Below are 26,239 nucleotides of genomic sequence, written 5' to 3' on the forward strand. Positions count from 1 at the left end.
TTACAGTTCCAGTTCATTAAAGCTGTCTCATGCAGCCTTCTCTTTCTCTAAGACATCAAAACTCAAAATTACATCAATAAAGTTAATCTTATATTTTGATATATATAACATATAACATTTGTTCCAGGGTGTTTTATTTTAAATTACCTAAAAAAACGTATACAGAATGTTCCCTAACGACTGATTGATTATTTATGTATTTATTGCAAAACCTTAGGGGATTCAAGGTTTCTTTTTTTCCTTCTTTTTATTTATTGTTAAATTAATACGAATCTACAAATAACGTTTTTCTAATGGTTAAATTGGTTTAATAACTAGTTTAATTTCATAATAATAAACTACTCAGAACTGGTGGATATCAAGCAACATTAAAACTTTTGGTAAGAAAACGTATAAATGAATGAATGAATGAAATGACCGTAAATAAAAGTGCTTCCTCTCCGCGGCTCTAGGTGGCAGCAGCACCCGCGAACATCACAGACAGCCGTGACGTGGAGGAGAGACTGATCCCTTCTGTTTGTTATTTACCAGTCTGCTCTCGTTTCAAACCGCGGATTCATTTATTATACATTTTACAGCCGATTTCGATGTTCAGCTATTAACAGAAACTAAGTGCGTTCATTATACACCTAATGATGCTTTTGCACAGCGGCTGATGAGCAGATCCTAGTGTGCGTCCAGTATTGTGTGTGTGAGAGAGAGAGAAGCGTCTGGTGAGTGTTTACAAGAAGCGAGAATGTCTACTAGTGTTTAATAACAAACAAACGACAGCGTATGCAAAAACAACAAGTTCATGATGTTAAGATAACACTGTGATACAGACAAATCGAGGTTAAGCCACAGTCACTTCACAACATAACATCACTGTTTCTGTGCTCAACCATCAGACTGATGCTTCTTAACTGGAACCAGTGGAGTGTTCACTAACCCTAATTTAGCCAGATTCACTTGAGATCAAGCACATTACGCACTGGAAATCGATCGCTGTCGCCAGCTGTCACCTGCCTTCACTCCTTACAGTGTTTAGGTTGTACTATTTTCAGACTCTCTGCAGGTGGCACCCAGTAGAAACGCACTGGTTGTACAGCTGTCATGCCACGTCAGTGTTTGTCACATGACTAAATGGGTAGTGTGTGTTTTTGTAGGCTGAATAATTATGGGTTCGCTCGGGAGCCGCTTCCAGTCGTCCCCCCGGGGCCCAGAGGAGGCTGTGGAGAGGCAGTGCGCTGGGAACAGACACGGCTGTGAGTGCAGGAAGAGGAAGCGCAGCTCACACTGTGAGTGTGACAGTGAGCCCGAGGAAGAGGACAGTCAGCTGGACACGCCACGCAGGTGAGGACATGCATCACATGAGGGCAGTCTATGGCCTAAGGGTTAGAGAGTCACACTTGTAACCTGAAGGACAATGGTTTGAGACTCTGTACCAGCTGCCAACTACTCCGGGTGTGTGTGTGCGTGTTTGTGTGTGCACTTGGATGGGTTAAATGCAAAGCACAAATTCTGAGTTTGGGACACCACACTTGGCCCCACATCATGTCCTTTACTTTCTCTACCATTCAAGAGTTTGCGGTTGGTCAGATTTTCTTAATATTTTTGATAGAAGACTCTTTTGCTCACCAAGGCTGCATATAATTGATCAAAAATACAGTAAAACACTACATGTCTCCCAATACTCTTGTCACAATTCAGCCAATGATATGCAACACTGATCTCACAATACAATGTTGTTGCGATACTTCAGCCAATTGTTTTTAAATGTATATATATTTTTACTTATTAGATCTTCCCTTTGCAGAGGACAATGGACATTTGTTAAAAGTGAGCCAAAATCATCACGATTAAAAGACCCAAAGACTTAAACTACTTCAATCTGTGTGCACTTAATTCATTTAATACACGAGTTTCACAATTTGAGTTGAATTACTGAAATAAATTAACTTTTCTACGACATTCTAATTTACTGAGATGCACCTGTACATTTCAAATGTTAAATATCAAATTTTATTAAATGATACATTTTATTTTTTTTACCTGCACTGTCACATTAATAGTGTTGTATTTAGTAAATGTGTCTAACGTTTTGGGGGTCTTTTCATATATGCATTTCATATATCTGTGGACAGGAAAAAATTGAAAAGCACCTCTAAGTACATCTACCAGAAACTATTTTTGGATGGGGAGAACAGTGACATCCAGATCCGCGCCCTGGGGAAGCAGTGGAACCTGCATAAAATTTACCTCTGTCAGGTTGGTCCAGTTCTCCTGATTACAGGCGCTCATTCTGCTTCGATTGAAATGTTTTCTCCTCTCCTTTTGCAGTCTGGCTATTTCTCCAGCATGTTCAGTGGATCCTGGAAGGAGTCTAACATGATGGTTATTGAGCTTGAGATCCCAGACCAGAATATTGACACGGAGGGTGAGGATTTGAAGAATACGTTTCTAGCATCTCCGTGATGTGTTGTTAAAGTGTTGTTTTTATTTTGTTGACACCAAACGTTCATCTCTTGACCATGCTTTCTTCTCCATCCGCAGCCCTGCAGGTGGTTTTTGGGTCACTCTACAGGGATGACGTGTTGATCAAACCAAGTCGAGTTGTTAATATTCTCGCTGCTGCTTGTATGCTTCAGTTGGTGAGTTTGTATCTGATTCCTTAAAGACATACAATTACTCTATAATGCAACTTTAAGAATTACTTTTGACAGTCATAGTGGTATCATAGTTGGTTTAAACATTACAGATCTGAATTCTTTGCTTGTTGATTATGAAAACTGTTTAATTTCAGGTAAAGTACTACTATCCAAAAGAGTTAGGTCAGGAGATTAAATATTTATTTATTTATGGCAGTAAAAGCATTTATAATGCTACAAATAAATACTTTTTTATTTTTTGAACTTAGTCTTCATCAAATAATCCTGAAGAGCAAAATCACTGTTTCCACAAAAATATGACATTTTCAACAATGATAATAATAATAAATAATAACGTTTATCGTTACATTTGTAGCTGTATATATTAAATTATTTATATATATATATATATATATATATATATATATATATATATATATATATATATATATATATATATATTTTTTTTTTAGATACGCTTAACTTTAGAACGGTAAAATTACATATTTAAATATTAACACATTCTATACATCTTAAATTAAAAGTTTTTGTGTTTGATCAGTTCAAATGCAAGGGCAAATAGAAATCTTTAGTTGAGTAATGAAAAACAACAAATACACAGCCAATCAAAATCAGTCACCTACCAAAACCGTATAACAACACCCTGTTAGCTACCCGCTAAACTTGTGTTTTTGTGTTGAAAGTATAAAACTCTAGTTGTTTTCTAATGAGTGATATTACTATACCTCTGTAATCACCATTCTATCAGCATCCTCTAATAGTCTGCTCTGTGTCTTTCCCAGGATGGGCTGATCCAGCAGTGTGGAGAGACCATGAAGGAGAACGTGAATGTGAAGACCGTGTGCAGCTATTATAACTCCGCCACCATGTACGGCCTGGACTCGGTCATGAAGAAGTCAGTAGTCTTGTCTGGTTATTCTCTGACACTTCTGCAGGATAATAACCATGTTGCATGCTGTCTGTGCATTGCAGGTGTTTAGAGTGGCTCCTCAATAACCTGATGACGCATCAGAACGTGGACCTAATGAAGGAGCTCGGGTACAGTCTTACCCTGTCAGTCTGTGTCTGACCTCATCTCAAGGTTTTAGTGCTTATGTTTGCTCTGGTTTATTATGTGTGTAGGGCGGATATTATGGAACAGCTCATTCAGTCCTCTGATCTGTTCGTAATGCAAGTGGAAATGGATGTGTACACGGCACTGAAGAAGGTAGATGACAACATATATCATCATTTCATTTTAATATATTACACACACAATCTAAAAAATTTTGTATACGATTTGCTTCATGTTTATTGTCACTTATTGGATAATCTGTGATCCGTTGGAAGCATTTTACAGTCCCTCCAGAAAAGCGCAGATTTTTTTTGTGATTGTTGTGGGCAAAAATCCTTGATTTTGCGGCACGTTTTACACAGAGCCGGTGTTAATAGAGAAGATGCGTAAATCCACTTCATTTTCAGCGTTTATTGGCGCATCTTCTCAGTTAACAACGGCTCTGTGTAGTAACAGCTGCTCTATGTGAAATCACGCACCTGATGGAATTAACAGCTGATTAGAAAACCGGCTTTACTGATGAGATGCGCATAACGATCGCCCGATCGTGATCGGAGCACCCCTAGATTTGAATTGATTAAATGGTATGGTTCCTATTCTAAATGTATGTATCTTAACATTTAAATGCTATATTATATGTATATGTATTGCATATTACAATATTTTATTGGTTTTGATTGTAACAGTGTTTTTGCTATTTATTTATTTCCCATAATAATGATTTATATATTAGCATATATATTATACATTAATATTTCAAAATTGTTATAATATTTTTATTTAAAACCTCATTTTTTGGCATTTTTATATACTACATAGTAAAATGTAAAGTTTCCTTTCTGAACAACAAATTGAACAATCTTTCAAATATTGTAATTCCAATGATAGATACACGTTTGTTTTGCATATTATGCAAAACATATTTCTTTTACGTTTTTATAGTACAATGTCTTATTATTTCAAATGTCCTGGTTTTACGGGGTTAAATGTGGTGTTTTTAGTGGTGCACTGAATCTCTCTTGACTTTTTTTTTTTTCCAGTGGATGTTCTTACAGCTTAATCCATCCTGGGACGGGCCGATCAAACAACTTCTGCTCGATGCAGACGCCTGGCTGTGTAAAAGAAGAAGTGGTACGTTGCACTCATAGAAATAATAAGTGCATTTATATAACCTTCCCTTAACTGCCACACTCACCCACAGAGGCTGGAGAAGAGGAGCCGTTTCTGAACACAGATGACGGGATGCCCTTCGTCCCTGTTTTCAGACACATCCGCCTGCAGTACATCATCAATGACCTGGCCTCGGCCCGCTTGCTGGAACGGGACAACATCCTCCCCCCCGGTGAGACTTTCCTGGTGCACTCAGACTCCAGTCAGATTTAACTGGTTGTGTGTGCAGTATGATTCAGTCCATTGTTGTCTGAGGGGGATATTAACTCGACTTCCTCTTGTGTGTTTATCAGAGTGGCTGGGTGCCGTGTACAAACAGCAGTGGTTTGCTATGTTGAGGACAGAACACGATAATGATAATGGGTGAGAGACAGCCCAGACACCTTCACTGCTAAAAATTAAACATGGGGTTTGAATTGCAAATAAGTGAATAATCGTTACAGACCACAAGAGGCAAATAAAGAGGAGTTTGAGCTGAACAGCATGCGCTGCGGCCGAAAACTGACCAAAGATGGAGATGTGAGTTGGATTCTTGCTATTAAAGGGATAGATGGATTAATTACTCCTCCTCATGTCATTCCAGACCTTTGTTCACCTTCAGAACACAAATTAAGATATTTCTGATGAAATCCAAGAGCTCTCTGACCCTCCCATAGAGAGCAAGCATCCTAACACCATCAAAGCTCAGAAACGTTAAAATAATCCACGTGACATCAGTGGTTCAACCATAATTTTTACGAAGCTACGATAATTTTTTTGTGCAACGTAAACAAAATTAACAACTTTCACAATTTGTCTCCTCTGTGGCACCCTATAATGCTATTCTGAAGAGCATCACATGCGTAAACAACTTATGCACAGGGACACGCTGTTTACGTTACTTTGATCTGAATTTAAACAATGTATCTGCATTAAAATACATTAAATATGTGTTCTGATGAACGAAGGTCTCAGGTTTGGAACAACATGAAGTTGAGTAATTAATGACAGAATTTTTGGGTGAACAATCTCTTGAAAGTTGTTGTCTTTTGCTAGTTCAGAATAAAATGTATATATTGTTGTTGTCTCTACAGTACTGTTGGCGATGGACGGGGTTCAATTATGGCTTTGACCTGCTGGTGACCTATACAAATCGTTTCATAATCTTTAAGAGAAACACCCTCAGTCAGCCATGTGGAGGCGCTGTCAGCTTACAGCCACGACGCCACCTAGCGTACCGGTGAGACATTACACCTCCGATTATATTATATTATATTGTGGAGGTATGAATAATATACTTATAATGTAATTTTTTTTAATAATGAATACAAATTGATACATGAATTTAATAATTTATTTATTCTTTGTTACTTTATAATTACAATTTGAATTAACATATAACACCATACTTCCCCAGTTAATCACAGTACATTAATGCACTAAACTGCAAGTCTTTAACATATTAGAGATGAAGGACTTTTACAGCTGTGACTGATATATTTTAATCACTTCATAAATAAGAAAGTCCTGTCAACAGCCAATAAAAGATGATTTGTCACCATATTTTTTAGGGAAAAAATTTATATATTCAGACAGATAATATATGAATATGGACAGGAATAAAACTGTACAGTTTGTTGTGTGTAATTGTTACTGAAGTGGATATTTCTGGCTTAGTGGAGGAGAAAAAAAATAGTAAATGGTTTTTAAAGATATGTATTGTAATTAAAACCTTCAGCTGCAAATAGATAAAATGTAATAAAATAAACAAATGTGTATTTTGTATGTTTTCTCTCTGCTAGCCTGAATCAAAAATAGCCTAAAATCTCGAAATTGACAATATTTTTGAATGTAGCATCTCTTGCCTTAAAATGTGTATTAAATAATACTTATAAATACACTGAACAAAATTATAAACACAACACTTTTGTTTTTGCCCCCATCTTTCATGAGCTGGACTCATGAAAGATGACTCATGACTTTTCTATGTAGCGTATTTTTCGGACTATAAGTCGCACCTAAGTATAAGTCGCATCAGTCCAAAAATACGTCATGACGAGGAAAAAAAAACATATATAAGTCGCACTGGACTATAAGTCGCATTTATTCAGAACCAAGAACCAAGAGAAAACATTACCGTCTACAGCCGTGAGAGGGCGCTCTGTTTTCACTGTAGACTACAGAAGCACTGAGCAGCATCTCTGGCAGTATAGAGCGCCCTCTTGTGGCTGAAGATGGTAATGTTTTCTCTTGGTTCATTTCTCTTGGTTCATCTCAAATTAATTTGGATAAATAAGTCGCACCTGACTATAAGTCGCAGGACCAGCCAAACTATGAAAAAAAGTGTGACTTATAGTCTATAATATACGGTACTCAAAATCTGTCTAAATCTGTGAATCCACCTCACAGGTGTGGCATATCAAGATGCTGATTAGACAGCATGATTATTGCTCTGGTGTGTCTTAGGCTGGCCACAATACAAGCCCACTGTAAAATGTACAGTTTTACTGTATTGGGGGATCCGAGGGGGTCCGAAAACCAGTTGGTATCTGGTGTGACCATCATTTGCCTCAGGCAGTGCAACACATCTCTTTCTCTTAGAGTTGATAAGGTTGTTGATTGTGGCCTGTAGATGTTGGTCCACTCCTCTTCAATGGCTGTGTGAAGTTGCTGGAAATTGGCAGGAACTGGAACACACTGTTGTATACGTGATCCAGAGCATCCCAAACATGATCAATGGGTGACATGTCTGATGAATACGCTGGCCATGCAAGAACTAGGATGTTTTCAGCTTCCAGGAATTGTGTACAGATCCTTGCAACATTGGGCGGTGCATTATCATGCTGCAACATGAGGTGATGGTCGTGGAAGAATGGCACAACGATGGGCCTCAGGATCTTATCTCTGTGCATTCAAAAGGTCATCAATAAAATGCACCTGTGTTCGTTGTCTATAACATACGCCTGCCCATACCATAACCTCACCTCCACCATGAGCCACTCGATAAACAACACTGACATCAGCAAACCGCTCACCCACACAACGCAATACACGCTGTCTGCCATCTGCCCTGTACAGTGAAAAACTGGGATTCACCCATGAAGAGATCACCTCTCCAAAGTCCCAGTCACCATCGAATGTGAGCATTTGCCCCCTCAAGTCGGTTACGACAACAAACTGCAGTCATGCCGAGACCCCGATAAGGACGACGAGCATGACATCTGTGGCATTGTGTTGTGAGATAAAACTGCACATTTTAGAGTGGCCTTTTATTGTGGGCACACCAGAGCAATAATCATGCTCATCACAATCTTGATATGCCACACCTGTGAGGTGAATGGATTATCTCAGCAAAGGAGAAGTGCTCACTAACACAGATTTAGACAGATTTGTGAACAAGATTTGAGTTCAGCTCATGAAAAATGGGGGCAAAAACAAAAGTATTGCGGTTATAATTTAGTTCAGTGTATATTACGTATATATTTGTAAGTAACTTTTTTTCTTTTGTATTTAAAAAAAAAAAATTCTTCTTTTTTCAGATTGCGCCTTGCTTCATTTGATAACAGTGGAAAACTGGTTTGCAGCCGGTCAACTGGCTACCAGCTTGTTACCCTCGAAAAGGACCAGGTATTATGTCTTAGTGTTAAATATTAAATCATTTTATTTCCAGTTACTTCAAAGATTGACTTGTCCGAACTTCTTCATTGTGTTTGGGTGGCAGGAATACGTGGTGATGAATCTGGACAGCCGGCTCTTGTCTTTTCCTCTGTATGTGTGCTGTAACTTCCTCTACACTTCCCCGTCCAGCGAGAGGAGAGGTGACTCCCCAGAGCCGGAGAACAGCGCCCGCAGTGTGTCGTGACGCCACACACCATAAAACCTCCATCAGCCAGCAGTCCAGCCATCACCTTATGATTTACAGTTTGTTAGCTTCATGTATATTATTGCAATCATTTTATTTGTATGCTTAATTTGTAAATAGTCAGGTGCCTTTTAAATAATTTGCTATATATAAGCTTCAGAGCTAAGAGTAAGTGCTCTTGATCATGAACTTCATTTGACTCTTTTTGTGGAAGTTGTATTATATGTAAACTTGTCAGGCTGGTTAATTTGTCAGTCATTCCTATCTGTTTTTTTTTTTTTTACAAAAAAAGACTGAACACCGGTTTTGTACTGCTGTATTAGTTTGAAATTGGTGCTAATATGATACATGTTGTCATTATTGGTCAATGCATGCTGATGTAGGAGCAGTGAAGGGTTTACAGGCATGTGTTGGTTTATCAACAGGGCATCTTAAGTGACTACCACAGGTGTCGAGTGAAGCAGTACAATTTTCAATATTTATACACAATGTGCTTTTGGTTAAATGTAAATATTGCTGGACCAAAGCGTCATATGAAATAAATATGTTCATTAAAACAGCATCGACAGAAGAAATTGCGTTCACTTGCTCTGCAGTGTGAAAAAAAAAAAAAAATCTGTAATAAAACCTGTTTTTCTTTATACACAAATACACGTATAATATGTATATGGACACAGGCACTATTTTTATTTTAGCTGCTGACCAAAACATTCAATTATAGTTATATTATAGTTATATAACGCTGATGAATCCTCTGATGAGTCTCTGCTGCTGAAAAACAGTCCAACAGCATCAGGCTGCTACCAAGAACATTTGACTTTAGGGATGCTACTCCGCAGGCGATGAGCGCAGCCTGGTTTCCTTCAAACATGATGCTTGGAATTGAGGTTCATCAGACCAGAGAATCTTATTTCTCACAGTCAGGTGAGTCTTCAGGTGCTTTTTTTTTTTTTTTGCACATTTCAAGTGTGTTTTCAAGTGTCTTTTCTGAAGAGAGGATTGAGTCTGGCCACACCTCCATAAATGGTTTTAACTTCTACAAGCAATATGAATGCTCCTGAGCTCAATTTAAGGTTATATGAACATACTTTAAAGAAATCGAACACTTCTATTTTGCAACCCCCCCCTCCCCCTTTTTTTTAAGACAGGAAAATATTTAAACATTCTAATATTCTGAGATAATGGATTTTTGACTTTCATGAGCTGAAAACTCCTATCTGCAAAAAAAAAATAATAATAATTTTTACTTTACATGTGTCTAGAATATATGAAAGTTTCACTTTTTGAAATAAGTAAAAAAACAAACAAACAAAAAACTACTTTTTCACGATATTCTCATTTTTTGAGATACACCTGTATAAATGTATTTTAGGTATATATTAACCCTTAATCAGTGTTCAAAAAGGATAACGAGTTTGGTGGGTAGACCCCAAACTTTTAAAGAGCGATTGCATAAAGAAATATACATTTTGTTATATAGAAAACTATATATCATTTTTTATATTTATTTCTCAACTATACATTTATGCTATGTTTTTGTGGAAAATTTGAAGTTTTTAACCTATTTACTGCACAATTACTTTACTAGGTCATAAATTGGCTCATGAAAAATAATTTTAAATGTCGATCTTGATTAAATCTAAATTGTTTTTGGACATTACTCTATGTGTTAGGGATAGAATACTGACATCTGCTGGTTTGTGGAAAACTTTAGAAATTATAATTAAAGTGCAATGAATGACCACATATATCCAATGGAGTTCCATAGGGACTCATTTCATTGTCACTTAATTTTTCTTGATGCTTCAACTTCTCCACACAATTTTATGTGAAGTACAACTCTGTTACTTTTGTGAATATATATTTAAACATTCTTAAATACATAAAAATCTGTATTTTTGTCCAAGTTAGAATTTGTTGTTGTTGTCTGATATATTTTGAATTATCTGCTTTTTTTTATTTTTTTCTACATACCTTTTCTCTCTCTCACTCTCTCTGTTTTGTGTGTGTGAGTGATGGAACATGCTTGTTCCATGTTGTATTTGTGAATTTTTTTCAGATTTATGCCAGTTTAGTTGATTTTATTTGCCACTTTCTATAAAAATGCTCTCCGTGGCAGTCACATACACGTGTGTGTATAAGAGATAAAAAGTTCGTTCCACTTTTTATTTATGCTCCAGGACCAGACCTTGTTTTATATGTAGAAATTTTCAGATTTATAATGGATTTACTTTTATTTTGACAAACAAAATGAAAAAAGTAATTATTTTTCTTTTTCCCATTCATTTTCAATGTGGGGTAATTTTGACCCCCAAACCCCTTAAACTGTAAAACATTTTTTACACACCCTTAGAACAACCAATCAACCCAAATCACCCAAATCAACCAATGCATGTTTAGATAGATTATTTAGGAAGAGTCAAGGAGTTTCATGCCCCTGAGATGAAGGTAACACTTTTCAAAAATGAAGGAAAAGTCCAGTGGGGTCATTCAACAGGCAGCAAGTTACTTTGATCACATTATTTACTGTCTGTACAAAAACCACAAACAATATGGACAGAAATCATCACATGCCATTCACCAAGTCACAATCAGGTGACAGCAAAGATCACATTCTTCCATCCAGTGAACTCATGAGTCCACAAGAATCATTTCCTACAGCCTCGGCCACAGTCAGAGCTTCACTGAGGTTTTGAGTTCAGGCTGTCCTTCAGTCTGCGAGTCATGCTGGGCAGCAGGTTCAGGTGTTCATCCACACAGCTGCTCACACAGCTGTCCATCAGCACCCGCACAGCAGGCTCCTTCGCCCCGGAGTCAAACAGATCCTTCGCCTTGTCATTACAGTACACTGTACACCTCGTGAGACGGTCCTGTAGATGAATAAATGGTTAGTCTATATAACATTATTCCAGCTATAAGACTAAAAGTGATTGATGGCTGACAGAAGTCGAGCGACCTGAAACTGCTGGAGTTCACTGGAGACCAGTCTTTGAGCTTCAGCCAGCGGAGCATGGCAGCGGTCTATACACTGGTGCACCTGCTTCATGGAGTGTCCTGGACTCTCACAACACTCTGCACTGCAGCGGAACATGCGGCCCTGAAGAGCGAAAGAGCATCAGAAGCCATTACTTAATCAACCTTTGACTAATAAGTGGTCAAAAACTGTACAGCTGGCTTAAGACAATATAGTAAATCTACAGAGAAAAGAAAAACTGATTACTACACATTAGCAGAAGCTGAGCTGACATGTCGAATATTGACAGCAATGTTCTATAGTGTAACATTCTATACATACAATTATTTAAACTCTGCCAAAACATTTTAAAACTCCCACCAATTCTTGTCTAAATATTGCATTAATGTTGACAAAGAGCAACAGTGTTGATCACAGGTATCCTGGATGTTGCAGATCCGTTACTCTTGTATTCAGTTTTTAGGAGGAACATGAACATGAATCTTACCTGCATCTCCCGGATGTGATCTTTCTCCAGACTCTGCAGCATCTCCTCCACTGCCTTCTGCACGCGCGCCTGCTGCGCTTCTGCCATTCCTGACCTCACATCAGCTACTTTTATCGGCAGTAACTGCTGGTTATAAAGCTACTGCTTTCGTCCGGCGACTCAAAAAACAACAACACATTTTACTAACAAAGCCTGTAAATCATCACTAAAACGTTCAAATTTTAAAACTTGAAATGAAACCAAAATCCTGCAGTAGGTTCACCTCCTCCTACTACACCTCACACGTCACTTCCGCCGTGGAGTGCGTCCGATTTCCGCTTCCTTTCCTCGGCTGCTGAAGTTCACGCACCTGTTTCTTCTTCTTCGTTGGAGTTTTACAACAGTTGGACTTGGTGTCCATAGAGTCGCATTACTGCCATACGCACCTGTTTTATGCACTTTATTACCTTTAAACTTTATTTTAACTTCTCATCTCGAACTTTAAACAGGTGAGGTACATCTTTTTACAGCTTTGTTGATGGTAATACACCAGAAGTTGGACTGTCAAGCGCCATTAAATCGTACAAGATGAAGTTTTTGCAGCTGCGTGAATGTGAACGTGACATGCATGAAAATGTCTGTTTAACAGGAAACTTCTCGACTCATTTGTTTCTTCGCATCGATTATACTCTGTCCTCTCTGGCTGCTGTATTATCAGTGTCATTTATTAAACATTTAAGTTTTTATTACATTTCACATGATCAGACTGTCGATTCATTCTTGCGTTCAATAATGTTTTTACTTCAGAGTTTCTCAGCCAGGTGTCTTCAAGTGAGCTTTTAAAGGGACCCTGGATTACTTAAAATATTTTAAATCAATAAATTATTATTGATATAATAAATTACCTTACTCTAATACATTATTCTAAAACTGAATAGGTTTTAAGGAAATGAACAGGAATCACAAAATGAATCGTGGTTAATTTAATGTAAATACTCTAAATTTCTGGTTATAAATAGTAAAAAAAAAAAAAAAAAACGAGTAGCGTTGTCGTGTATGTTATGTACAGCAGAATCGTGACCGAGTCAAAAAGCCGTTTTTTTATTATTAATATTCATAAACAAATACAGACAGTAACATGTTAATAACAACAAAATAACGAAAAGCAAAAGAAACATGAAAAGGCAGAGCTGTTTTAACTTGTATGTCACAGACTGCGTGATGACGTAGTCACTTCACAAAGTTAAATAATCGCTGAATGTTGTTTTTAGGGAAAATATTTTGCCGTAATGAGACATATTTCACAGCTATGCATGCATCTTTATGGTTTTCTCAGCTGTAAGGTCTTATAGACCAGATAATGAAATATTGATCTGGTAACAACATGCGTGATTTGTCTTGTAAAGCAAGAGATCTGACCTTTCTTTTTTTTTTTCTTTAACTATTTTCCTGCCATTTGTTTTTCAGATATTAATAGTGAGAAACCTTGAATCCCCAGAATGGCTCTGAGACACCTGTCGGTGAAGGCGCTCCTCTTCTTTGGGCTCTGTCTGGTGGGACGCAGGGGGTTTGCCTCAGCTCCTGAACTCAGAGAGCCACCAAAGAAAATCGGTATGGCAAATTTAATTTGTTACGTAAGAATTGTTAGACTTCAATCCCTATGAAGCCTGACATATGAAATAATATTAAGAAAATTTGATTAAATTTTTTTTGTATTTTATTCAAACTCTACACAAAATGTAAGAAAAAGGGTTACATGTTTGATTTGAGTATCGTATTTAATATTTCATGCTTTTATGACTTGTTTAGGATGATATCGTGTAAATACAGAGCTCATACTGGAGGACAAATGTGGTGGGATCTGATAAATGTGCGTTTCTCCTTCAGCAATAATTGGCGGTGGTATCGGAGGCACGGCAGCAGCGTTTTTCTTGAGACAAGAGTTTGGACCGGCAGTGAAGATCGAAGTGTTTGAGGCTGGGACTGTGGGAGGGCGTCTGGCCACTGAAAACATTGGAGGATATGAGTATGAGACGGGAGGATCTATTATTCACCCCCTCAACCTGCACATGAAGCACTTTGTGGACAGACTCGGTCAGTATCCACTTCCCTCTCAAGCTTCCCTCATGATGTTCTTCTCTAAAATGCAGAACTGGATACTTTCAGGTCTGTCTCCTCGTGCTGATGTTTCTTCTAAGCTGGCGATATTTGACGGCAAGGAGCTGACGTTTGAAGAGAGCGACTGGTTCATAGTGAACGTCATACGCATGCTGTGGAGATACGGATTCAACTTCATTCGAATGCATATGTGGGTGGAGGGCATACTGGACAAGTTTATGAGGTTTGTCTGTTGTGTTGCCATTATTGTTTTCTAGTAGTGAATAGACTGAACATAAGCAGGTAACATCAGAGTCTGTTTATTGTCCATGTCTGTCCTCCCTGTAGGATATATCAGTACCAGCAGTTTGGCTACTCGTTCTCCAGCGTGGAGAAGCTGCTTCATGCTATGGGTGGAGACGGCTTCCTCTCTCTGGTCAATCAGACGCTGGAGGAGACCATGCTGGCTGAGGGCTTCTCTCAGGTCTTTCTCAATGATGTCGTAACACCCGTCACAAGAGTCAACTACGGCCAAAGTGTCCGAATCAATGGATTTGTGGGTATGCTTGTATTATATATAATGAAAATTCTTCATTAATGACACTAGGGTCGGTGACATGAAATTTTTTGGGGTCTGAATTGATTAATTTATTTAAAAACATACAATGACTTTTTCTATGATTAGCATGATTTTAAATTCTGATTTAAAGTTCATCCCAATAGGGAAAAAATTGCTTTGCATAATTTTTATTATTATTATTATTTCTCAGGCGAATAAGCAATGAAACTGTTATTAGTATATTTTAGAGCTGTCAGAAATTTATTTTTGTATCCAAAATAAAGGTTTTTGATTACATAATATATGTGTATATATTATATGTATATCAGATAATTTAAGCTTTTTATGACGAGGCAAGATAAGTTAAGGTTGTCAGATGTCATATGGTGCGACCCCTAGGAAACGTAATATTTATAAATGAATAATTTATATTCCCCAAAAATAATTTTACCTTGAAAAATTTAAAAACATTTTTTTTTATAATTACCATATGTACATTCACAACTATTTGAGGAAAATATGTAATTATATTTTACTTAAACCAATTTACGTTTTAGTTATTACCATTTTTTTTCCCTACATCAAGTTTTTCAGAATTAAACCAGCATCAATGGAAAGATACATTTTTGCAACATGTTTTAAACTAGTTAAGATCTTTTCCCTCCTTTTCTCACTATTATTTGCCATTGCCTCAGATGCCACAGAGAGCATTAGCTGCAATAATGTATCAGGCATTTTTATAGTTAGTTTTTAGATCACAAATTTGATGTGTCAAATATGATGTTTTGCATCACTACCAGTGTAAAATGGCCCTCTCACAAAATCCGTTGGGGAGGACTGATTTATTAAGATGCAGAAGTGTGTGAATGTGGCACATTGTATTTGTAGGTGCTATTGCACTAGCAGGAGCCGACTCAGGATTGTGGGCAGTGGATGGAGGGAATAAGATGGTTTGTTCCGGGCTTCTGTACCACAGCAAAGCTGAACTTATTCCAGCTCGTGTGACAGCCATCTCCATGAAGACGAGACCATCCAAAACTGGTACAGTCAACTTTTTATATATTATGTACACTGCCAACTAGACATGTGCCAGTATTCCGTAATGCAATATATCACGGTAATTAATATGCATGATATTGTCATCGTGGACACTTCTAAATACCATGAATAATTAGATATTAGAAATTATTCAGAATTTGGGATGCATTTTAATAATACTATTCCTTTCCTATTATTTTCAAACGTTTTTTTTTTTTTTTCATTTTAATCTGGACTACAACATGCCCCTAGATATTGTTTGAAAGTGTTTTGATCCAATATTGTTCATTCACACTTTACATCAGGGCTTCTTTAGGGCCAATAGAAATTCTTCTGAACATTCATTAATCTTAGGTATAGCAATATTTAATAATACGATGTTAAAATCTAAAGTTGCAACTAGTATTTAATGAACTAACATGAACTAAGACTTATATTTTTAAACAAAGATTAATAACTTCTCTAGCAAATGTAGCTATTGCTCATTGTGAAAGTTAATGGTCAACTAATGGGGTCTTACTGTAAACTGATACCTATTGGTCTTTATAGTTCTTTTGCACTTAAATCTGTGTAAAACTTTTAACTTTATTTTTCTGTTTTGCTTTATTGTATTAAAATTTCCAGTCATTTAACCTGTTATACTTTATTTTACTTTTTGAAACTAAATATCAGTACCTTGATAATACTGTATATCGTGATTAAAAGTATTAGCAATTAATCGCAACAGGAAAATTTGATAATGGCATATCACTACTGCCAACAAAAGCTCACAAGTTTGGGGTCAATAAGTTGATTTCTTGCCAAACCCAAATAGTCTTGTCATATTCTATCACACTTTTTTTTTTTTTAATCACACCTTCAGGTTCCGCTGCAAATTTCTACGAAGTGAACTATGTTGGCGAGTCTGGTGCCGCCCATTCCACGTACGACATAGTTGTAGTTGCCACACCTCTCCACCAGGGCATGTCTGACATCAACTTCTCAGGCTTTTCTCCTCCCATCCCAACCCACTTCCCTGGTCGCTTCCACCAAACGGTGGCCACGCTGGTGCACGGTCTGCTCAATGTGTCCTATCTGGGCACCACAGTGAAGCCGGAAGACTTCTATGTTTCTGACGTCCTCACATTAGACAACAAAGCCTGTGAGATCCACAGCCTGAGCTCTCTGAACCCAGTGAAGATTCCCAAGGGTTACTCCCGCAGCGCTGCCAGTCAACAAAAAGTATGGAAGATCTTCTCCCCTCAGCCACTTTCTCAGAAGAATCTGCAGGAAATCTTCCTTTCCTGGGACTCGGTGTCGGAGAGGCGCTGGCTCGCGTACCCCTCCTACAGCCCACCGCACCGCAGGACGCCTCCCTTCATCCTCCACGATCGCCTCTACTACCTCAACGCCGTGGAGTGGGCGGCCAGCGCCATGGAGATGAGTGCCATTTCCGCCCGTAATCTGGCCCTGCTCGCCCACCACCGCTGGTACGAGCAGACGGCCAAAATCGACCAAGAGGACCTGCACACCAGACTCCGAGGTGAACTCTGACGGAGCAGCGCTGCAGAAATGCTTCGGGTTCATAAGCAATCAAATCTAGAATGGAGAAGAGAGACAGACCTGTGCTGTATATTTTTCAAATGAACTTTTTAGGTTATTACATAAGTAATTACAAATTAACACATCCACAATAATCATTACTGAAATGAGAAATGGGTTTCACTAGTGCTGTTTTTATGAAAATAATTAATAACCATAAAAGGGTTTTGACTGACGATAAACTCTATTACTTTGTCCCCTACAAATCTTGGACTGGTATTTATAGTAGAATCACTTAAAATTAATGAATTGAAATAAAGCTAAACTTATAGAAATATAAAACACAAACATGACAAATGTTGATTTTGAAGTACTAAGATTTAAATAAATATAAATAAAAGCTAAATTAATATAAATAGAATAGGAAAATAAATAATAATAAAAAAAATCTATAATAATATACTAAACAAACATTAAAATTAAAATTAAAATTTCCAAAATGAATAAATATTATAATAGTGTAGAAGATAACACTTCATCAAATTATTATATATTGTATCAGATAAACATACCATATTTAATAAATATTTGTAATAGTTTTGTTTTAGATTTCAAAAGCTAAATTTGTAAATGTTCATTTCATACTTACGGTTAAAACAAGTTTCACAAACGACCGAGCCATGGAGAAAACAACTATTTGAGATCATTTTTGTACGCGGTCTGTCTATATTCATCTTTGTGCTGTGTGTGTGCTGTACATCACAGATTTTCATTACCATCTGAATTTTGTGCTAGGAATCTTGAGTGCCTGTTATTCTAAATGATGATTTTCATTACATTTTTTACCATGTCACTTAAAACAGATACTGGAATAAAATGACTTAAATTAAAAATAGCATAAATTAAAGACTGAACAACAAATACAATCATTCATGATAATTACAGTTAAGACCTGGAGTTGTTCTAAACTAAAGTTTCATGAGATTTCCTTGCCTAGATGCACTGTAAAACGTCACAGTAGTAGTGACTTAGACTGTGTTAAAGAGTGGATATACAGTCCACTTTACTGCTTGTGATAAGACGCTGTCACTCTTCTCAATGAAATGGAACAAAGTAATGATATTGATTACTACTGTGTGTGTGTTTAACACTATCATGTGCCAGGTTTCCACAGGTTTGAGATGTACGTGTTTAACTGTGGTTAAATCAGTCTGCTTCACCTGCTCAGTCCTTGAATACAGCCTCAGTAGCCTATATCTTTCATGCATGTGCTGAGACACTTCAGAATTATTATCATTTTATTCTTCCTGCAAAATGTGCATTAAGTATAATGTTAATTATTCTTGGTGCTTTTTCAACAATGCAAAAGCTTAAATGACGTTTAAGAATTTGAAAGAAAGGATGTGTGACTTCATTTTACTTCAGCTGACCGAAGTCAAGTATTTAATATATATTATGAATATGTATTTTGTAAAATTCTTCTGAAAAATGTAAATTAAAAGTAAAACAATCTGTAAAAATCTCTTTCCCAGTGGCACTCACAGTCCTGGTGAACTTCAAGTATTAATACTACTGACACACGGGTTGGGATTTGACATGTTTCCAACACTCTTAACTTTTCATGCACATGAGCCTTTCTGATCAATGACTTGCTTGTTAATGTTTCCTTCCTGGAAAGCAAAAGATTTAATTCTGTTCACATTTAAATTTCTTAAGGAACAGTGTTAAGAAATGAATGAAGAGTGCTTTTATAAGAACAAATGGATGCTGTTTAATAACTTTTTAGTTATTTTGTTTATTGAAGATCACAACCTGTTTACAATTTTCAATAAAATGTCTTTTAATATGTAATTTAAATGTGTTTGTGTATAAATCTTGCATACCCACCTGTTCATGTCACCCTTCAATAAGGGACCACAACACTTAGTGTGGCTCCTCTTTGAGCTGTTACTTACCTGGCTGTCTTATTATTCATATTACCATCAAAAGTGTTACATGCGTTTTATTTTTTAATCTTTGCATGCTACAACATGTATATTTGCTGTACACATATATTATTCCAAAATAAGGGTCCCATAATTATGCCTTGAATACCCCTCTTAAACTGTTTATGGCCTGAGTCTACGTGTCTCAGTTCTTGCAAGAAAGGTTTTTCTCAGCTCGATTTATTATTAATATAACACACAACTTTAGATTTCATCCAGACTAGATGAAATTAAAGTAACATTCAGGTTTAAAATAAGTTAAGCTCTGTCTACAGTATAAATAGTCTTAGTCATCATAAATAATCAGTCATCACTGGCTGACTATACATGATTTTCTACTTTAAATCATAAGGGGATACCCCTGAATTGTAAATGGCACTTTTTTTTGGACGTTTGCTGTAGTGTACTTCTAAACACAGAAAATAACTCCACACCTGTGTTATAAAATATCTAATCTTTGATTGTGACAAAAGTGACTTCTGTGTGAGCCTGCTTCCATACATTGCTTAACTCTTTCAAAATACATGTTTTTGAAAAGAAAAAATTATAATAAAATAAATAATTTACAGCCATACCGCATTTACTAATATTCTGCAGTTCACCAGTTAATTCATTTGCGATTCATTTTGACTGCATGAATATTATCAGTATTATTTTACAATAAAGTATAATATTTTCATTATTAAAAAAATGAATAGAATGATCTTTCATACAAGCACTGGGTCAGTGATTATCAGGAAAAACAAAATAATCCAGATTTATTTTAATAAAACAAACACACACACAATAAAATCTTTGTGTAGTTACACCATCATGCTTTCATTTTTATCATCATAATATCATTTTAGTTTTCTCGCATCAGTCCTCTACAACCAGAATCTTTGCGGTATCAGCAGTTTCTGTCCTTTATCCCAGAATGAGACTCAAATCTTTATTTACGCTCAGTTTCGGTTTCAGAAACAGTTTCCCCTTCCAGAATCAGCTCATTATTAGTCTCAGCAGTCACACTGTCTGCTGTGCTCTTTGTCTTCGATAAACTCCCATAAATCGCCATGGCCTGAAGACAGGAGAACAGTGAGGTAAACATGTCAACTAGGGACATGAGTGTAGTTATTAGGAAATATTATGTGCAATATATATGAATGAAGCCATACCTGAGTGACCATGCTGCTGATGTCTCCTGTGTTGGAGGGCAGTAAGATCGTGTTGGATTCCTTGGCCAGGTTGGAGAAAGCGGAGACGTACTGTTCGGCCACAGTTAAAGATGCTGCAGCGTTTCCATTCTGTACAGATACAGTTATGAAAGATCAAGAAGATGCCAAGATAATATAAAACAGCCAGAACTCACTACGTTCATCTTTGGTTTGATACTGTATCATTTTGCACACATGCTAATATACAGTGTGAGGATGTATAAGTGTGATATGGTTCTTATGAAGGTTATTCATGAGGGGAATCGGATCTACCTGTCGAGTGAGTGCCTCGGACAGCAGCCGGATAGCTTTGGCCTTTGCTTCAGCTTTAGCCAAAACAGCATTCGCTTCACCTGTTCGGTTGAAACAAGATCATTAATACGGGTGAGCATAGTGAATATTTCAACAATGAACATAAATAAGTAAATATTTATTTGAGAATAAATGCAGCATAACTAAATCTATATAGCTGCAAGCAGCGATGGCGGGCCCGAGCTGTCAGCGCAAACGCCACCCCGGTGGCATCAGCTATTAATATCCCCTCCTAATGGCCTTAGATTTCAACGTGTGTGCCAATTTTCTAAAGTTTCCTCCGGAAGGTTTTAAAAAATAATAAGTATAATAATAATCCTAAGGAAATCAATAGGGCTCTTTCCCCCTTCGGGTTTGAGTGCTAATAACACTTAGGGGAACAAAATGACCCTGCGCTTATTGGCTCGGGCCCTAATAATAATGATTTTGTTATCCTTAATAATAATAAAACATACAAAAATAATAACCATTACAATTTGTACAATGATTGAGACCATTATGTCTCATGGTACAGAACGGTTATTACATTTAAATTAACTGATTTATTATTATTTTTTTTTATGAAAATGTTTTTGTATTTTTAGTTAATGAAATTCTGCCAAAAAGGACATGCAGTTCAGAGGTGAGGCAGGTTATTACAGAAATCATTTTGAAAAACTACAAAATAAAACATCAACAACATTATTTTTGTATGTTAAGTAAAAGATGTTAAGTAAAAGACCCCACCAGCAGCTTTGTTAATCTGTTCGGTCTTCTGTCCCTCAGACGCCAGAATCTGAGCCTGTTTGCGCCCCTCGGCCACATTGATGGCCGCCTCTCTCGTCCCCTCTGACTCCAGAACAGTGGCTCTCTTCTTCCGCTCGGCCTCCACCTGACCGTGATTCACGTTTCATCAGTCACATAACTGAGAGGAGATCGCTGTAGTCTGTGAGATGAAGTTGAAGAGCAAATGGTCATACCTGCATTTGCATAGACTCTTTCACGCGTGGAGGAACGTGAATGTCTTTGATCTCGTATCGAAGACATCGAATCCCCCATTCGTCTGATGCCTGGTTTATTGAGTGGACCATATTGGCATTCAGGGACTCTCTTTCCTGTCAAACAAGAAAAATGACCCTTAAGCACACAAATGAATGGTGAATAAGATCTTGTGTCAGTCACTGAGAGATTGTCTGGCATTCACACCCTAAACACTTTGTCCAGGGTCAGTTTTCCCAGCTCTGATCTCATGGTGGTCTGTGCCAGCTGTGTGACGGCATATTCTGGGTCCTCCACTCCATAACTGGCCTTCAGAGGAGAACAGAAGCACACTGTGAGAGGACAAGCCTCAAGAAATACTGGCAGAAAGCAGAAAAAAAGTACTTACCTTAAACGGGTCGAGTATCCTGAGATATAAAACTCCATCAATCTGCAATGTCACATTGTCTGAAAGCAAAAAGACATATTGGTTTCATCTAAAACGATCCATGGAAGTAGAGGAGTGGAAAAAGACTTACCGAGGGTAACTGCTGACTGCTCTGGCACATCTATCACTATCTCTTTAAGGCTTTGAACATATTTAACTCTGTCCAGGATGGGAATTAAGAAGTTCAGACCCTGCAGGAAACAAAAAATGTGATATTTTAAATGGCTGAAAGTGATTTAAATACATTGAAGATATTTGTATGGCTAACTCACAGGTTCCAGGATTCGGTGGAAACGGCCCATTCTCTCCACCACCCAGGCTTCCTGCTGGGGTACGAACAGAACCACGGTGTTCATCGGGAGGCTGGAAGCCCATCGCTGCTGAGCTCGGTTCCCCCACAACACAGGCACGGTTCGCTGTGAATGCTGCGCACAGAAGAGACAGGATGCGATGTAGTAATGAAGAGAAGCAAATAACATATCTCCATACACACACATATATGAGGAGTATAATACAAATGTTAATCGCTGTACCCATTGCAGGGGTGCAAAATTCAGCGCAACACCGGCCGGGATTTCTAAATCGCCCAAAAATGTCCCACTTATGAAGTCGTAATTAGGAGCATGTTGCATTTTATTAGCGGTTCAAAATAACAGTGGTTTGTGAAAATATATGTTTTGCCTAAATAATTTGATCAGGATCGTCCATGTGAATGCTGCTGCAGTCTTAGGTCCCCCCAAATGCTCTCATTGGATGAGACACGTGATAACACTCATTCCAAACCAGAACTGATCAACATCCCACCAAATCATTTTTCTTAAAAAGGAAACAAATGAGTTGTTAATTTTAAGAGACCTGTCTTATGTTGTCTTGCATATCTAGTATTCCTCTTTAATAAAGAAAAAATACTTCTTATCCAAATTACTCTATTAATCAATGGAATAATCAGTAGAATACTCCATTACTAAAATAATCAATAGCTGTAGCCCTCATAACTATATACGTAAAAATGTTTTATATGATTTGGTTTAAAAATGACCATGGTGACATCAGCAAACATTTAAATTCAGTTTAGAAGTAAGGCAACCTAATGCATGAATCATTCACAAAAAAATGTTAGATCAAATTTGATTTCAGATTTGACCTTAACGCCCTTAAAATATTAGTACAACTTGTTGTACTGGTTTCTTTCCAATTTTTTATTTCCTGTCAATGAAGATACATTCCACTGTCTCTGCAATGGCAAAAAAGTCAAGGTTTATACAAACAGTCACCATTTATGTAACGTTAAGGCTTTTAATAAAGGTTAAAGTTGAAGTTCAGGCACACAGGACTGTGGGATGGAGTTGATGATACAACCATCACATGCACATTATTGTAATTTTAATTTATTTAATAAATAAATAAATAATTATTTAAATGATCTTTAACGTAAACGTTTGACCGAAAGTGAAAAGTGTAAGCATTCAACTGAAGTGTCAAGCAGTGCTAAGTCCTCAGAGCAACATCGCACACGTTTGTTACCTTTAAAAGTCCGCTCCCTGCCCGACACACCACCGTCCTGAGCATGTTCAGCCTTTATGCAAACAGACGCTAGAAGATGACTGTATCAGATTAATGAATTCTTCTCGGGTTTGCACTACAAACGCGACCCTCTTACAGCAGAAAGAAATCACGTTACAACATCACGAGCGTGCGTCAGTGACAAACATCCGAGTCTGCGAGGGAAACAAATGCTCTTATTATTTGGTTCCGGTGTTTTGCCAACGTCCGTATGTGAAATATTACAAACAAAAAAGATAACATTGTTACAAAATTTATAAGCACTACACTTTCATAAATTATGTAGTACTGCATCAAATAGCTTTACATAAGTCAATAGGAATGATAGTTTGTTGTGGTGAATGTGCAAAGTGGGCTCACATGGACAGCTCAAGTTCAGTGTTGTTATTAACCAAAAAATATTATACAACTATTAGTTTTCTTAACTGAAATTAGGCTAAAATAAAAGAAAAATATATAATGATTTGACGAAACCTGTATACAAAATAACAAATGAAGTACTACTAAAACTAAATCCGAAAAAAAAACTAAATTAAAATAAAAAAAAATACTAAATAGAAAATCTATTTTGAAATATGAATAAATAAAAATGATATACTATATAATAATATAATAGTATACAAATAATATTGAAATAACAAATTGTGTTCAGTCAGTGGTCTTCATTCAAAATGGAGATTTGTCAAAATAATGCATTGTGATGTAAGTTAAAATAAAAACACTTTTCTTTAAAAAATTAATGTATTTTAATTGGTTTGACGTGCATCAAAGTGTCATATGACAAAGTCTCAGAAATTAATAAATTTGCCCAACAGGAGGTTTAATAACAGAAATATTAATTTTATCAGTATTTTACTTTGTTTTTCATTTCTTGTCCATATGCCCACCTGATGAAATATTAAATAAACATACATAAACATACAACTATGTTTACAAAAATAAAACAGAAAAAAAGAAAAGAAAAATGTAAACAACTACAAAAATAAATAAATAAAAAGTGCCGGGGTAATAATATAAAATAAAAATGAGGGTACAATCAGATAAAAAAAAACAATATTATTATTATAATGATTTTTATTTTTAATCTCAAACTTTCAGTTTTAAAGTTAACGAGCTCTATTTACAGCCTTACTTCAGTCAACAAAATCATAAAGTTGGGGAATTTGTAAGAAAAACTGCAATTATAAATGGGAAATCTGGTCAAAATATAATTAATTAATTAAATAAAATAAGTTTACTTTATTTTATTATGGGTTAAATGACAAAAACTAAACAGTATGAAGCCAGGGAAAAAATGGAGAGAGGAAAGAAAATATAAGAAGAAGAAGGATAGAAAAAAGGAAAGTGCAATCACTTTCTATCACTCAACAACAGAACACAAGTGGACAGGTTTAATTGCCTTTCTATTTGTTGAATAGTACAAAAATAGTTTTACAATTCTTTATAAACCTTTCTTTAAAAGGGCATTTTTTTTTGTTAGAGAATTTACATTTATGAATGTGAAACTTAAAATAAGCAGATTAATAACAAAGGCTTCGTTATTCACATTATCATAGTTAAAATATTCTAAAATATAACTACATTTTCAAAATGCTAATTAAAATTAAATATTGCCTTTTCTTTGATAAACATGCATCATAACTACAATGCCAGAAGATGTGGGGGACTGTTTGCAGGTGCAAAAATAGCAACTAACATCAACATTCTTCTTACACTTACAGAGAAAATATTTAACAGGAAATAATCTGTATTATTTTGAAAGAGATTATTTTGCCTTGATTGTAAGGTAATAACCAAACACTTTCCCCATTTTGAAGATGATTTACAAATTTGTACCAAATAAGCAATAGAGCAAGACTTGTTAGCAACTTTCTTCAGAGATAGAGAACGAATAGATCTGACTGTGTTTATCCAAGTTTTCTCCACTCTCATATGAACAGGCCAGCGTCACACCTGTTCCTTCACCTAACAGTCATAAGCCACACCCATTAGCTTGCTCATTGGTCAACTGTCCAGCGAATCCCGCCCTCTGGCTCAGGGAATTCCGACGTCATAATAATCCCTGCCAGCCCCGCCTCTTATTCTGTGAGTTTCTACACGTCCAGTTTGGTGATGGCGTTGGGTCATCCGGGTCAGAACGCGTCACCTGCGGGATAGAGACTCCGTCGAGCATCCTCAGAAGTGCGCTCAGACGAGGAGCTAACTTGTGACATCGTTTGAAATGTCACCGGACAGCTGAGAACTCATTATAGTGACAGGATTTAACCAAGAGAAAGAAACTTCGGTTGCCATGTCTCTCCTGTGCGTGAGAGGTGAGTGCTGATTTAAATGTGTTTTCTGTCTCACGGCGTGTGTTTGCACCTGTCCGCGCGCTGTCACACTCCGCAGGTGTTCCGTTTCTTTGAAAGTTCAG

At 36.8% G+C, this 26,239-nt stretch overlaps 4 protein-coding genes across 4 annotated transcripts; 2 read left to right on the forward strand and 2 right to left on the reverse strand.

Annotated features, from left to right (window-relative positions):
* The first annotated feature begins 467 nt into the window (after positions 1-467).
* Positions 468-8,995, forward strand: LOC113075380 (germ cell-less protein-like 1). Its single transcript, XM_026248080.1, has 15 exons — positions 468-713; positions 1,146-1,332; positions 2,124-2,247; positions 2,320-2,416; positions 2,533-2,630; positions 3,431-3,543; positions 3,621-3,686; positions 3,771-3,855; positions 4,743-4,833; positions 4,904-5,044; positions 5,166-5,235; positions 5,316-5,391; positions 5,946-6,091; positions 8,391-8,478; positions 8,573-8,995. The coding sequence occupies exons 2-15, from the start codon at positions 1,157-1,159 to the stop codon at positions 8,711-8,713; spliced, it is 1,512 nt and encodes a 503-aa protein (XP_026103865.1). The 5' UTR covers positions 468-713; positions 1,146-1,156; the 3' UTR covers positions 8,714-8,995.
* Positions 8,996-11,102: 2,107 nt separating this feature from the next.
* LOC113075382 (protein FAM136A-like) lies at positions 11,103-12,456 on the reverse strand. Its single transcript, XM_026248082.1, has 3 exons — positions 12,175-12,456; positions 11,670-11,810; positions 11,103-11,583 (listed from the first exon to the last, which is right to left on the reverse strand). Exons 1-3 carry the CDS (start codon positions 12,259-12,261, stop codon positions 11,395-11,397), a joined length of 417 nt encoding a protein of 138 aa, XP_026103867.1. The 5' UTR covers positions 12,262-12,456; the 3' UTR covers positions 11,103-11,394.
* A 50-nt stretch (positions 12,457-12,506) lies between these two features.
* Positions 12,507-17,785, forward strand: LOC113075381 (prenylcysteine oxidase-like). Its single transcript, XM_026248081.1, has 7 exons — positions 12,507-12,662; positions 13,621-13,764; positions 14,041-14,247; positions 14,320-14,494; positions 14,599-14,810; positions 15,698-15,850; positions 16,710-17,785. Exons 2-7 carry the CDS (start codon positions 13,653-13,655, stop codon positions 17,378-17,380), a joined length of 1,530 nt encoding a protein of 509 aa, XP_026103866.1. The 5' UTR covers positions 12,507-12,662; positions 13,621-13,652; the 3' UTR covers positions 17,381-17,785.
* Positions 17,786-20,083: 2,298 nt separating this feature from the next.
* Positions 20,084-23,963, reverse strand: LOC113075383 (stomatin-like protein 2, mitochondrial). The gene is made up of 10 exons (XM_026248083.1): positions 23,788-23,963; positions 22,536-22,688; positions 22,355-22,454; positions 22,225-22,283; positions 22,044-22,145; positions 21,818-21,952; positions 21,585-21,729; positions 20,820-20,899; positions 20,508-20,636; positions 20,084-20,410 (listed from the first exon to the last, which is right to left on the reverse strand). Exons 1-10 carry the CDS (start codon positions 23,830-23,832, stop codon positions 20,285-20,287), a joined length of 1,074 nt encoding a protein of 357 aa, XP_026103868.1. The 5' UTR covers positions 23,833-23,963; the 3' UTR covers positions 20,084-20,284.
* Positions 23,964-26,239: the final 2,276 nt, after the last annotated feature.

The sequence above is a fragment of the Carassius auratus genome, unplaced genomic scaffold, assembly GCF_003368295.1.
Source record: "Carassius auratus strain Wakin unplaced genomic scaffold, ASM336829v1 scaf_tig00016955, whole genome shotgun sequence".
Lineage (NCBI taxonomy): Eukaryota > Metazoa > Chordata > Actinopteri > Cypriniformes > Cyprinidae > Carassius > Carassius auratus.